The 14,426-nt window shown below is 40.6% G+C and overlaps 1 protein-coding gene across 8 annotated transcripts in view; it reads right to left on the bottom strand.

Moving 5' to 3' along the window:
• Positions 1 to 14,195, bottom strand: part of CFAP95 (cilia and flagella associated protein 95) — a 184,101-nt gene extending 169,906 nt beyond the window's left edge. For 2 of the 8 annotated variants that reach the window (XM_086684987.1, XM_086684988.1), the window contains exon 1: positions 6,166 to 6,769. In XM_086684987.1, coding sequence (XP_086541113.1) covers positions 6,166 to 6,332 — 167 coding nt within the window. In that variant the 5' untranslated portion in view covers positions 6,333 to 6,769. Of the gene's footprint in view, positions 1 to 6,165; positions 6,774 to 13,915 lie in introns of those variants that run through there. The other 6 variants (XM_086684984.1, XM_086684989.1, XM_086684983.1 and 3 more) reach the window with 6 other exon arrangements.
• Between the last annotated feature and the right edge of the window lie 231 nt (positions 14,196 to 14,426).

The following is a 14,426-nucleotide window of genomic DNA, read 5'->3' as shown; positions in this document are numbered from 1 at the left end:
TACCTCTGTAAAATACCTTTGCTCTAATAAATTAAAGGCATCCACATTTGTCTTGGGAAGATTTAGGATTGTTTTGACAGGAATATGAAGGAAAATGAAGCATGCTGATTAACTTCTGAATGACCAAATGGAATTTTTGAGTCCTAAGTGAGGTATTATTTTTCCTGAAAGTCAGTCACTGTGGAGAAATAAAAGGTCTACATTTCTTAAGCTTCTATTAACATGACCCAGGAGCTCCCAAACATGGCTCAGATAGGGTGACCTCCTAATTTAGGTTTTAAAGCAGATCACTTGAGAAAGTGAAGAAAAAGACTTTTAATAATTCTCAGGTCAATGGGAATAAACTCTCCTGGGCAGAGCACAGCACGCACACACCATCTCCAAGGGGCATTTGATGGAAGCTGTCAGAGCGCCATCTGCGGGGAGCCATGTTGAGGGATGACATGCCCCTAGCACAGTGGCTATGGGGTGACCAGCCTAAGTCAGGGGCTTGGGGAGGAGAAGCATGACAGGGGGATCTGTAGAGCCAGCAAGAGCCAAAGTGGAACTAAGACTCTAAGCAGAGACATCCAGTCCTCCACAAAGTCTATTGGTCACAAACCACCAGGAGCAGGGTCAGAAGTTGAACAAAGGAGGACGTGAGCAACAACAAGGACCCACACATAGATCTGGGGGCCCCTCTCCCCACCTCCAAAATAACACACCATCTCAGTCCCTCACACACACAGATCCACTGGGGAAAGGAGAGGAGAGGACGAAGGACTCAGAAATGGTGGGCACTCTTCTGAAAGAGACAATTTTAACTTAAAACAAGCTGTTTAAACTTGAAGAGACTGAGATGCTCTTTAGTTGGCAAGTTTGAATTTTTTCCTAGTAACTAACAATTGAAAAGCCATCAGGATCAATTTTAGAAAATAAATTTTATATATGCATCTGAGTTGTGTGCAAATTTCTAGTTCTGCTATCTACTTGATGGTGAATATATTTCATGTCTTTGGTCTACTATAATGCCATCTCAAATGGTCACATGATATTATAATTTAGAATTGTTTTTTTTAAGCAGGAGTTAAGAAATAAAAATATCTCTTTAAAGTGTAAATTCGTTTGTCTCTATATAAACTCAATTTCTTCTTAGTACCTGTCAGTCCCTGATAAGTTAAGCACCGCAACTAGTAAGAGTACAAGTTGAGCTCTATTTTAAATTCTTCACCATTCAAATCAGAAGAGGAGTACATTATATCCCTCGAAGCTCACTTACATAGAGGTGACCAAACATACTTCAGTGTCATCCTATTACATCAGGATCGTGGCTGTGAAAATGGATTCTGGCTTTATTATGAGTTTGTGCTATCCTGTAGACTGTTTACCTCCAGGCATTTTTACACCATAAAATAGAGGGTCCCATCCCAGTGCCTTTTGGGTTTCTGTGTGTGTTCATTCTGCCCGCTCATTTTGTTCATTTCTTTGATGAATGTTAACTGAGCACCTGCGGTGTCTTTATGCCTTGTCCTGAGGTTTGCTCTTCTCACCTCTCATTATTGGCCAAAATTAAAAAAAAAAAAAGCCTCTCTAAAGGCTCTTCTCTCTTCTCTCCAAAGTCTATGCTGGAGGGAGGAGGGGGATGCTGGCTAGAGAAGGTCTGTGTAACTCTAGCATGGCCCTGAGTCATGTGAAGAACTCCAAATACCTCCAGGTTAGTCCCTGAGAAAGTCACTGGTTAAGTACAGGTGGAATGATACAGCAAATTAGAAAACACAGCTCTATTTTCTTCAGAAGGACACTAATGATATCTATCTGCCTTGAAACTAGGTTCTCCCCTGCTTGTGGAGTACCTTAACTGTACCCTGTTCAGACGACACAATAGAGTGTGAGTCTGAAGAGCATCACAGAAAGCTCTTTCTTTCCCCAATCCAAATGATTTTCCATAGAAATCTGTAAAACTATGAAGTTCCCTACCCCACAATTATCACTGCATTTTATTTTTCATCCTTCTTTTCCTTTCTCTTTCTGTTTTCTTCCTATTATGGGGAGGGAGGTGAGGAAATGGAAGAGTAAACTGCACAGGCTCTTTACCTAGGGCTTAGGCAGGGGAGAAAAGTAATTGAAATTACATATACATAAAATTAACCTGAGGTCTTAAAACTCTAGGTGTCACCATGGAGACCAGAGCATGAACTGTCTCCATGGAGACTCAAATGATTTTTTAGACTTTAAATTATCATCACTTATTACCTGATGTCGATTTGGGCAATGAAGAGATGGGTTAAAATACATACATAACAATATAAGAAGCAGCCTCACACCAGAGAATTTTCATTAAGGGCAAATCTAGTTGTTCTGGCTCTTAGTATTCCATCATTCCAATGAGCGGGAAGATATCCCAAGAGAAGATTTCCCCTCAGCTCGGAATTCTCATGGAGCCATCTGATGATACGGCTCCACATACGCTACATGAATGAATAGAGAAAAATAATTTCTAGGAAAGGTCTCTGTGACACAGAAGCATCAGTGTGATGCAGGTGATATGCTGTGTCCATCACTCCAGCTCCAAGGAGGATATGGTGCCGGGGCAATGTCTTATTCTAGTAACGGACCGGAGATACTTTTAACAACCATGCTGGGTATATCACTTCACCAGGTCTATTATATACAGATGGTTTTCAGACAGACTTGCATTACAAGCGACAAAAACAGAAACACGGGAATCATGCAAATATTTAAGCTATATAAGAGGTAAAGCAGAATTATTCCCAGTTACAGATTCTACTTTGGAAGCCTAGAGGTACAGTAACTTAACTGATCAAATACTCAGTCGAGAGGTCATCCAAATGGTATATCATAGATAGTAAGTATTCATCAATTAAAGTCATTCATAAAAGATTAAAATTTAATAAAAGTTTTAATATATAACAAGTTAATAGAAAGCAAACAATTATGACTGGAATGCATAAAAACATAATGGTTGATTAGATTATGCATTTGGATTTGAACTTTACACAGTTGGTTTTTTTTTTTTTAAGACAGATCTTGGTGACTAGTTGGCTACAGAAGGAAAATAAGGATGCCAGCGGCACAGCCCAGTCAAAGAAATGTAAATGTTTCTCACATTTTATGATCAGTTCTCATTATTTGAGGATGCTATGTTTTATAAAGTTGTCACAAATAATTAGCAAATAGTGAACCATTGCTCCTAGGGGAAATAAAGGAGTAGGTTCCTGTGAGCCTCTGGTCACATTTTCATCAACCAATCAATATATAACCTGGTTTCATGTATGCTTCTGTTTAAATATACTTTATTTAATATATTTTGCTGACTCATTAACATTGAACTCACTGCCAACTGCACTATAACTCATGACTGAATGAAGTTTATTTAACACATATTTTCTGCATCCTGCACATCACGGCCTTTTTGCACTTAAGAACACTAGACAGCACTTCAGTAATATGGGGGCCATATTAACAATGAAACCACCCACAAAAAGCACAAAAATGCTCAATAGACTGTGGTGGGGGAAAAAAACCCCACTTATTTACAGTTGACAGCTGAAATAAGAACGCAGAATGTCCACTTTGTCTGATCTCACCTGGGACCATTGAGGGAGTGCGGGAGAGGGGAGGAAGAGTGACTCAAAAATTTTGTCTCTCTGTGCATGTCCATAAATGACCATGAAAATGCCTTTAGTATTGATTTGGGGTTATAAATAAATTTTAGCAAGCTGGCAAATTCACAAATACAGAATCTGCAAATAATGAGGATCCACTGTATTTACCCACTGTAGAGAATTATTTCTATTTCCCTATGATGTTGCTTCTGACTATTCCATTGCACTTGCCTTTTTTCTTTTGTGCACCTATGCAACTCCTATTCTTCCTTCTAAACCCTGCTCAGGAACCACCCCCCCCCACCCCCCCACCCCCACGCCACACACACACACAAACCTCCGCTTCCTGTTACATTTGCCTCTTATACTCATCTCTATTTAGCACAAAGCAATTACACTGAATTTATTGGTATTCTTCTTAACTGATCTATGAAATTCATTGAGGTCCATGACCATGTCCTAATACATGTATATAAGCTTTACTGTGCTTATGATGTGCCAGGCCATATGTTAAAAAGTGCTTCACGTACAATAAATTGTGTTTAATCTTACAATAATCCTATCATCCCCATTTTACAGTGCTAGAAACAGAGGCCCAGAGCAGTCATGTCACTTGCCATATCACATGTTGCAGAAATGGTATTGAAACCTAGAGTCCAAGTGTTTAACTATTATATTATCTTAAAAAGTTAGTATTAGCTGCCATGTATTACTGACCACTTACTATGCCCAGGCATGGTGTTAAATGCTTTTGCCAAATTAACTCATTGAATCTACTTTACCTCTGTGTCTCAAACACATAGCAAAGTGCATGACACATGAATGTTTCTTGAATTGAATTCATTTCCGTCTGCTCCCAAATGTTCTTTCTAAAACCAACAGCACGAGAACTCTACGTTTTCAGCAGTGACCAGATGACTTCCATGTCGCACCACACTTCTCCCCCACCAAATTCCTCATCTCCTTCTCATTTATGTTCTTCTGTAGTTCTGCTATTTGATATCTATGATGTCCACAAGTCATGGTAGTGTATAAGAGAGAAGCAGTTCTTCTTTGTCTTTAACAAAGTTCTTTCTCTTTAACAATCATTTCTAATAGTGATTTATATTATGACCTCATCTTCACGGAGTAACAAAATCACACAAGAGCTGTGTTTTACTTGAGGTCTGTGAGGTAAGCCCAGTATGAAGCTAAGAGAGGATTTTCTATTTCCCTGTATAGCGTTGGGTTCCAAATCTATCCAGCTTCTAACACTGAGTTCAAGATAGGCAGAGAGTCAGTTTTAGGGATAAGAAGTCAAATTAGGGGAGTGGGCTTATAGGAAAGTGGGTAGGCTGTAGAAAGTTTGCACGACACAAACCGCAGGGCTCACATACATTACATGAATGAATGGGATCAAGGAGGGCTTAGCCTTAGGGCTAGAGTCAAGTCAAATCAGTCATCTTTGTTCAAAGGCAAGTATAAAGGAGACAATCTTTTCCCTTGTCTCCACCCTCTGCCTCAGAATATCCCAAATACTCTGAAAGTAATTATTGTCAATAATACAGGAAAATGACCCAAAAGACAAAGTTCTAAATGCCCTAATGCCTAATTTTTTCCCAGTTGTCATGGTTTTGCTATTAGTCACTGCAACATTTAATAAAGCAAGAGAATCTCTAGGTGAATTTGAATTCCCAAACCCAAAGCAGATGAAGTAAATCAAACGCCTCCTGGAGTCAGGCGAGAACCTCTATGAGTGAAATTCCCAGAGAAGGAACTCCCGTCTTATAGGGTAGACAGTGCTCAGTTCCAATAACTGCAAGAAGGAATAAATCCCCTGCTGCCAGGACCTTCAACTTTTCAAGAGAAGACACAATCCTGAAGGTTTATGTACTATTTCTTAATTTTAAATGTGGGCAATTAATTAAAAAAAATAAATAAATACAGTGCATGCAGAAAAAAACTATGTCCATTGGCCTTAGCCACTGGGAGATGCCAGTTTGTAATCTTTGGCCAGTAGAGTCTTAGTGGCCTAGGGAATATTTAGGGACCTCTTTCAAATCATCCCGTATGCTTCACTGCCCCCAAGAAATGGCAGCCCTGGAGGCCATCCTCTGGACAGCCATCTCCCTCCTGCTGTCCCCTGGTGTCCTAATGGACCCTTCCTTTTTTAAGTAGTTATCTCAGAAAAGTGATTTCCAGGCCTCTGCAAACAGCCTCGCCTCCATCCTCCGTGTGGGCAATCTACGACCTCTGGTAGACAGGAGCTGGCTGCAGCAGGTCTCAGTGTGTCTGGGGAGCTGCTTTTGGAGGCTTTCCTATCTCCTCCTGCTGCCCCAACTCCCAGTGCCCTCCTCCCATCCCCACTTCGAAGATCTGTTTCCCTTTCTTTGGTCTCCCTTGTCACCTCTCCCAGTTTTTTCACCTGTCTCATCTTTTCCTTTCTCTTCTCTTCTTTTTCCCCCTTTTATTCTCTTCTCTGTTTATTCCAGCCTCTCCACCCTTGCCCTCTATTGCTGTCCTTTCCTCTCCTCCCCCATCCCTTCTCCCAGCGACCGGGGACTGCAGAGAGCTCGCTCACCAAGAATACACCAACACTGGCTTCGAGTACTTCTTGTGATGGGAGCGGAGGGTCAGGGAGCCCTTGCGCTCCAGCAAGTCCGTGGGTCCGAGCTCAAACCCGTATTGCCTACTGCTGCAATAGTCCTGGCAGAAGCTGTCAGAACTCTCCATGGATGACCTCCACATTCAGACCTCGGAGGATTTCTTTTCTGCACCTATCATGCTCCCCACGCCAGCAGTACCGACCAAGATTCGGCGTCTCTCATCTCCTGGGCAACCTGGGGCGGGGTCAATGGAGAGGGCGGGGCCATTGGAGGGGCGGATCCCTTAAACCTAACAGCCCTGGTTTCCAAGAGTGTGGGTTACTGATTAGAAAGAAACTACATTTCCCGGAATGCAATGAGGAGCGAACCGGCTACAGAGGGGTTGGGAGGCACGTCCTCGGCATTCTGGGATCTGGAGTTTCGCCCGCCCACCAGCCTATTTCTCAGAGTGGCCTTTGGAGTTCAGGGGGATCCGTGGGTCAGTTAGGGGCTAAGGGGACTTGAGCCCAGAGCAGGTCTGCTCCTGCTGTACGTGCAGAAGTTCTTTTTTACCATCCATCATCTGTTGCCAGCACACCTTCTACTTACAAGCATGTAAAGTTTAACCAAAAGGGAGCAAGGGAACCCACCCCTCAAACCCTAAAATATGTCATTTATATTCAGATTTTCTGAGAAGGAGAAGCGGAATCATTCAGTAAATCAGCTAAAAAGTGTGAGGATGAAAAGGCCCTGACTAATTCCAGTTTCAGCTACTCTCTCAAACTAGAAAACAGGAGTTTCTTCTTCTGGGGGGCGGGGGGGGGGGGCGGGAATAGGGTATGGGACCGAAGAGAGGGTTGGGTGGACACAAGAATCTGAGGTCCCTCCAGGCTGTAACACTGAAAAATCCAACCTTTAGGTACAGCTTAGCACTCTGGGGCATTCAGCTCCCCAAGACCTGCCAGTTCTCATTTTAACATTTGATATTTTATGACAACACAAATTCATCACGTTATTGTGTTGTTTATATGCGACAAGGATTCAAAATGATTACCTATGGCATTGCCTTCAAGAAATGACTGGATAGCTGTCTTGCAGAAGGAAGGTGCGTATTTCATCTTTGGCTTTCCAAGAGAGGAATATTTAACACATTAGAAGTCTCCTCCCCAACTCAGGTGAGCACCATAAGGGCATTAGTGGACTTAATCACCGCCATCCCTTGGACCTGGCATATGCTTAGTACATAGCATCATTTCAGAGTATTGAGTGAACAAATGAACCACTATTATGTTAATTCTTTAGATTAACCTGGGCTTCAGGTTAATTTCAGAAGGGACTCACTTTAAGAAGACCACATGTACACAAAAATTCAAACTTAAAAACAAATTAAGAGATATTTCACAATACAAATAGATTCTATAGTTTGCAAAAAGATTTATTATAGCACTCCTGTAAATAGTGAAGTGCTCTTCTGAATCAGTTTTCACAAATTTGATTACACACAACTACTAAGTGCTTCTCTGTGGCCTGTGGTACCCTGTGTGGGCGCCTGTGGTATGCTAAGGCCTCTATTTTACTGACAGCCACAGTTAAGTCACGTTATTTAAAACCAAATAAATAGTCCACTGTCACCAGCTGAGTGCTAGTAGAGTACTGAGTGCTGTTTTAGCACTTTTCTTCTTGAAGGAATGAAAAGAAAAATAGAATTTAACTTTAAAAGGGTAAATAAGATCCATGTTAAGCTCAATTCTGCCCAAAGCATAGCATATTGCTGTCAGTCCAAAAAATATCGCCATCATTACTATCATCTGTTTTTTTTTTTTTAATTTTACTTCACCTATGCTTAGAGTATATTTATTTTGCTTATGCTTAAAGTGATGGCAACATAATATATTTGCAACCAAGATGTCAGGTCTCTGTAGCCAATTTGTGTCAGAGACAGAGCTGTCCAGAGGCAAGTCCTTTCTGTGGTACATGGTTACTACACAGATTTAAAAGTGTTTCAGTACACTGAGTAGCAGTGTGTTAAGAAAACTAAACAAATAGAGCTTATTATTTTAGAGGTCCTTAAACCAAGCTGACAGGCTAGTTGCTTTTTTGTTCTGTTCTTTCCCCTTTACAACAACTTTACCAGCTTTATTGTCTTCTGTGACTGGTAAACACTTTCCAACATCCTTGTGTGGGGATACATGAGATTGACTGTCTAATATCCTCAAGTTCAGATTCACTCCTTTCTCTTTGGATACACCAGTACATTCTGTGGAATTTTTGCTTTCCTGATTCCTTATTGATGAAATAAGAATAGAACGATATTTATTGCAGAGGGGTTTTATTACGGAAGATAATATATTGAAAGCAGGTGGAACAGTGCCTAACGGATGCTCAGTGCTCAATTAAATTTCAACTACTACTGCTATTACTACCTCTGGACTTTGTCATTATCTCTTGGGAAAAGTACCCTAAAATGTGCTTGTTGTTTGCGCGGAGTTTCCTAAGTATATTTTCTGTTTTTCAAGCTTTGTCTGTTTATAAGGTCTTTTTATGAATATCTTTTTATTATATTTTAATGTGAAATGTAACAGTCTGAATCAGAAAAATGTTGGCAAGATATTTGGACATGTTGCCAATGATAATGATGGTTTTATATTCATATGGAATCTTTTCTCTTCAAGACCATTAATAAGCTTTATGCTTTTTAAATGTGAATTGCTGATCCTCAATAGACTTGAGTTATTTGTGTTTTCCTCAAACTTCATCAAACCAATGAAGTGTGGGGATTAAAGCAATGTCTTCTCTTTATGTCAATTTCTTGCGCCATAATATCCCTGGGGTAAGAAAATTATAGCTCAGGTGGCTGATACAGGACTTTTCTGTAGGAAAGTGTGACCAGACCAACTCGAGAAGTGGGAATCCCACCATGTGAGCCTACTCTAATAGATTTATCAGCCTTATCAGATCATTTAAGAAGTTGCCAAGAAGATCTGACCAGAACAGCAAACGTAAAATAGATGTTTATCAGCTAGATGTAAATGGCCACAGAGGCAAACCTATTATTCATCTCCTTTCTCTTCCTGTCTTAACAATCATCTGATTGATTGCAGACAAGCCCCTGCCCAGGACCTTTCAAAGTCGCTTTCAGCATGTTCTCCCCCCAGCATTAAACCTTCTTCTACCAGATGTCATGCAATTAAGCTGAGGAAAAAAACCAATTCTCTAAGAAAATTAGCTTCTACTAACTCCATGTTTAATCATTTAAATCTATTTTAAAAACTTGCATTTAAATTGTTTAACACTCAGAAGTTTAAGATTAAGTATTTGTGTCCTAATCAAGGATTGATGGCATAGTATTTTTTTAATTCTCTAGGAATAGGGAGCTCCCGTCACCCACTCTGTGCACATCTTGAGGTTCACTTTATAATATTTGATATAAAAAAATTAGAGTCCACTTGCTATGTCAAAATGAGTGAGATGTCTGGTCCTCCCCACTGCCTCCATGCTCCCTCGTCCATCTTTCTCTCCTCCCTCCTCCTTCTCCTTTTCCTTTGTCCATGTCTCTTCCCTTTATCCCTTCCTGTTCCATGCTCTACTCCTTCTCTTCTTCTTCCCTCCCCTTCTTTCTCTCTCTCCTCCTTGCCTCTCCCTGTTTCCTCCTTCTCTTCCTCCTTTGAGAAGTAATATGGATTTCAGAGTCAGAATCTATTGCTGAGCAACCAAGAGAATCTGGTACAACTCAGTTCTGTGAAAAAATATGAAATAAAAATAATAAGATACAGATACCAGGGCCAAAATTTATATGAATAAGCTCATGTTTAATGACCCAGGAACTCTCAAAAGAATCAACCACAACAAAAGCTTCAATCTTCTTTCCTTTCCTTTAAGTATTCATAACTAGCAATGATCTTTTTAAGAATGAATTTAACTTTGAGTATGATTTCTCTGTGCTTCTAATTTGGGTTGCAAACCTATTAGACATTGACTTGCTCTCAAATGATTATTATTAACTAGTATATTGATTAAGTGCTGTCATGCAACAGGCATTATTTCTAGAACTCCTACCATGAGCACAGGGGATTAATTTATTAAATATTCAATGTATAGTATTCTATAATTCAGCATTTCTCTTATTTTGATAGCCAATAAGTGAGATTCTTTGGCAGAATTGTCCATAACTATAATGATAAAATTTTCATGTCCTGGATTAGTAACGACATGCTCTAACATAAATGTAGATTAGGGATTTCTTTAACATCCTACAGATTGAATAGCTTTAATTATTCAAAGACCAGATATCCATTTTCACAACTTATCTAAACCCTTGGTTTTCTTCCTTTTCTCTCCAGTGCTGCTTTGGTTTCTTGGCACCTTTACTGTTTATTGGCAACAATAATGAGACCATTTGGCTACCAGTTAACCGTTCTTATGAAAGGAGTGGTACTTGAAATTAAGTTCAATATCACTGTGGCTTTCTTTGTTCCTCATGCTCTTTAATCTGGATAAAGGAACATCCTCTCCCAGAGAAGAGGCTTAGAGAAAAGAAACTGGATTTGGGCTCCTTTTGCCCCTGGTGGTGGTGGACATTTTCCCACGTCCCCACAACACCCACGCCCAGCTGCATGGTGAGCAGGCTGGTGAGAAACCTACTGAAAGTCTTCCCTCAGGGGACCAGGTATGTTCAGGATGTTTCTGGCTGTGGAGTACACCAAACACACAGCTGAGGATGTCACAGTCTGAGGTAAAGGTTGGGAGCTCAGGGAAGAAGCTGGAGAACTGCCTGAACCTTGAAGGACTTTCTGAGTGTTGCACGATTTTGAGTTTCTGGTGTTCAGCTGGCATATATGTCAGACTTGTGGTGCTATTTCCTCTGTTAACTAAATCTCTTTCTGTAGCATCGTGTCTAGGTTGCTTTAAACTAGGGAGGCTGAGGCTATTTCCTTCTTTTTTAAGATTATTTATTTATTTTGAGAGAGAGCGAGAGAGAGAGAGAGAGAGAGAGAGAGAGAACATGCACACAAGTGGGGGAGGGGCAGGGAAAGGAAGAGAGAGAATGCCAAGCGGGCTCTGTGCTGTCAGTGCAGAGCCTGATGTGAGGCTTGATCCCACAAACTGTGAGATCATGACCCCAGCCACGATCAAGAACTGGGTGCTTAACTGACTGAGCCACGCAGGTACCTCAAAGGTCATTTTCTAAAGGGCCAGGAGGGAATTAAAAGCAAGTGCAATAACATTAAAAAATAATAATAAAGGAAGTAGACTGAGAGTAAGGATTATCTTTTTTTTAAATTTTTTTTTAACGTTTATTTATTTTTGAGACAGAGAGAGAGCGTGAATGGGGGAGGGTCAGAGAGAGAGAGACACAGAATCGGAAACAAGCTCCTGGCTCTGAGCTGTCAGCACAGAGCCCGACGTGGGGTTCGAACTCACGGACCGCGAGATCATGACCTGAGCTGAAGTCGGACCCTTAACCGACTGAGCCACCCAGGCACCCCGAGAGTAAGGATTTTCAAGACCAGAAGAGCATTTACTCTTTTGGCACCCATTTTATGACCAGTTAGTACAGTTGACACTTAAACAACTCAGGTTTGAACTGCACACGTCCACTTCTGTGAGGAATTTTTTTCAGTTAATATATTGGAAAAGTTTGTGGAGATTTGTGACAATGTGAAAAAGCTCGCAAACTATGTAGCCTAGAAATATCCCCCCCGCCAAATTAAGAAAACAGTAGTATGTCTGAATGCATAAAACATAGGTAGATGCTAGTCTCTTTTATCATTTACTGCCACAAAATACATACGAACCTGCTACAGAAAAGTTGAAATATATCAAAGCTTGTGGACACACAGAGCATTCATGGCACCATTTGCAGTTGAAAGAAATGTAAACAAATGTAAGAATGCTATATTGAGTCATAACTGCAGAAAACAAACTACATACTGCACTATAGCAATAATTTGGTAGCCACCTCCCGTTGCTACTGCAGTGAGTTCAAGTGTTGGGAGCATCCTCCTGAAATGCCCCGTGACACTAATCATCTCTGCTTGAGCAGTGTGGCTCTCCAGTAAACTGCATCACCGTAAAAAGCAATCTCTCACGGTTCTCAAATATTTTTCATTGAGTTTAGTGTAACATCATATACCTTGAATAACACCAGGGGACCCATAGGAAATGCCACTAGTGATGCTGGAAATGTTCCCAAGAAGTCATGACGTTACATGAGAAAGATGATTTACTTGCTATGTCTATAGATTGAGGTCTGCAGCTGGGGTTGCCCACCATTTCAAGATAAATTAACCCAGCATAAGGGTGCAATTGTTTTTTAAAAAAAAAAAAAAAGGAGATTTCTGAAGCTGCCATTGCAGCTATGCCAGCAGGCACGAAAACCTTGCACTTTCTTTGAAATACTTTTTTATGTCATATCGAAAATGCAGCTTTTATATGGGTGCAGGATTGCTATATGAAAGCCACACCTGTCAACTCTAATATGATTCATGAAAAAGCAAAGTCATTCTATGACAAGTTAGAACAAAAGGAAAGTGAAGGAACTAAAGCTGGAAATTTTAATACCAGCAAAGGATGGTTTGATAATTTTAAAAAGGTTTGGCTTTAGGGGCATCTGGCTAGCTCAGTTGGTGGAGCATGGGACTCTTGATTTGGGGGTTTTAAGTTGAAGTCCCACCTTGGGGATAGAGATTACTTCAAAAATAAAATCTTTAAAATAAAAGGTTTGGATTTAAAAAATGTCAAGGTACCAGGAAAGGAAGCTTCTGCCAACCAAGAGGCCGCAAACAAGTTCCCAGACACCATAAAGAAAATCATTGAGGAGGAAGGAGATCTGCTTAAACAGATTTCTAATGCAGAAGAAAGTGCCCTATTCTGGGGGAAAATGTACAAATGTACTAGTAAGGAAGAAAAGCTAGTACCAGGATTTAAGGCTGGACAGGAGAGGCTGACTCTACAGTTTTCTGTAAATGCAGTCGGGTTTATGATCAGGACTGTCCTAATCTATAAGGCTGCTAACCCCTGAGCCTTGAAGAGAAAATATAAACACCAGCTTCCAGTCTTTTGGTTGTACAAAAAGAAGGCCCGGACAACAAGAACCCTTTTTTCTAAATAAGTTCCATTGTGATGCTTTGTCCCTGAAGTCAGGAAGTACCTTACCAGTAAGGGACTGCCTTTTAAAGTTCTTTTGATATTGGACAATGCCCTTGGTGACCCAGAAGCCCAGGAGTTCAACACTGAAGGTGTCAAAGTGGTTTACTTGCCCTCAAACACATCATCTCTAATTCACTCTAGATCAGGGTATCCAAAGGACCTTTAAGTCTCATTACATACAGTACTCTATAGGAAGAGGAGTCAATGCTATGAAACAGGACCCTGAGAACATCAAGAAAGTCTGGACAGTCTACACCATTGAAAATGCCATTATTGTTACAAGAAAACACCATGGAAGACATCAAGACCTAAACAATACATTTCTGCTGGAGAAAACTGTCCAGATGTTATTCATGTCTTCACAGGATTCATGACAGAGGCAATCAAGGAGGTCTAACCCTAACCCCCTCCTCATTGTCTAAGGGTCAACTGTAATTGCTTTAGTATAAATTAGGTGTGGAGCTTTTCCAGGTAACACTAATAATTTCTAGTTAAAGTTTCCCTAATTATAGGGACTCAGCTAGTACAGTTTTGATGACAAATGACAGAAAACCAAATCAAACTAGTTAGGACAGAAAGAGGAATTTATGTACTCACGCAACTGGAAACTCCAGGGGCAATTCTGGTTTCAAGCACATCTGAATCCTAGGTGTTGATGATATCTCAGAATGTTATTTCACTATTTCTTGGTTCTGTTTTCCCTCTTGGGTTAGCTCATTCTCAGTCAAGCTTTCCCCAAATGGCCACCAACTTACATTGCTCCCCCACTCTCTCACAACATAAAGTGCTTCCCTTTCCTCCAGCTCTAACAAAAGTCCTAAATGCTTATTGGCTTGACTTGACTCATGTGATTGTTCTGAAATCACCAGGGCAAGGCCCAGGGTTGATGTAATATACTCCCCAGCTTCATCTGTGTCATAGGCTCCCCTCCAGGGGGAGGTCTGCCCTCTCTGACTAATCTACACTGAAAGTACGGGATTGGACTAAAGGGAAAAACAGATCGCTATTCCCAAATTAATGGGAAAGCATGCCTGGTAGGCAAAAACAACAGATACCCACTGTAGACAGTAATAATAAGGGATCCCATCCATATATCACTTTATTAAAT

The sequence above is a fragment of the Puma concolor genome, chromosome D4 (genome assembly GCF_028749965.1).
Source record: "Puma concolor isolate L17-30 chromosome D4, mPumCon1.1.hap2, whole genome shotgun sequence".
NCBI classification, from domain to species: domain Eukaryota; kingdom Metazoa; phylum Chordata; class Mammalia; order Carnivora; family Felidae; genus Puma; species Puma concolor.
This window is presented reverse-complemented; position numbering and strand designations above follow the sequence as displayed.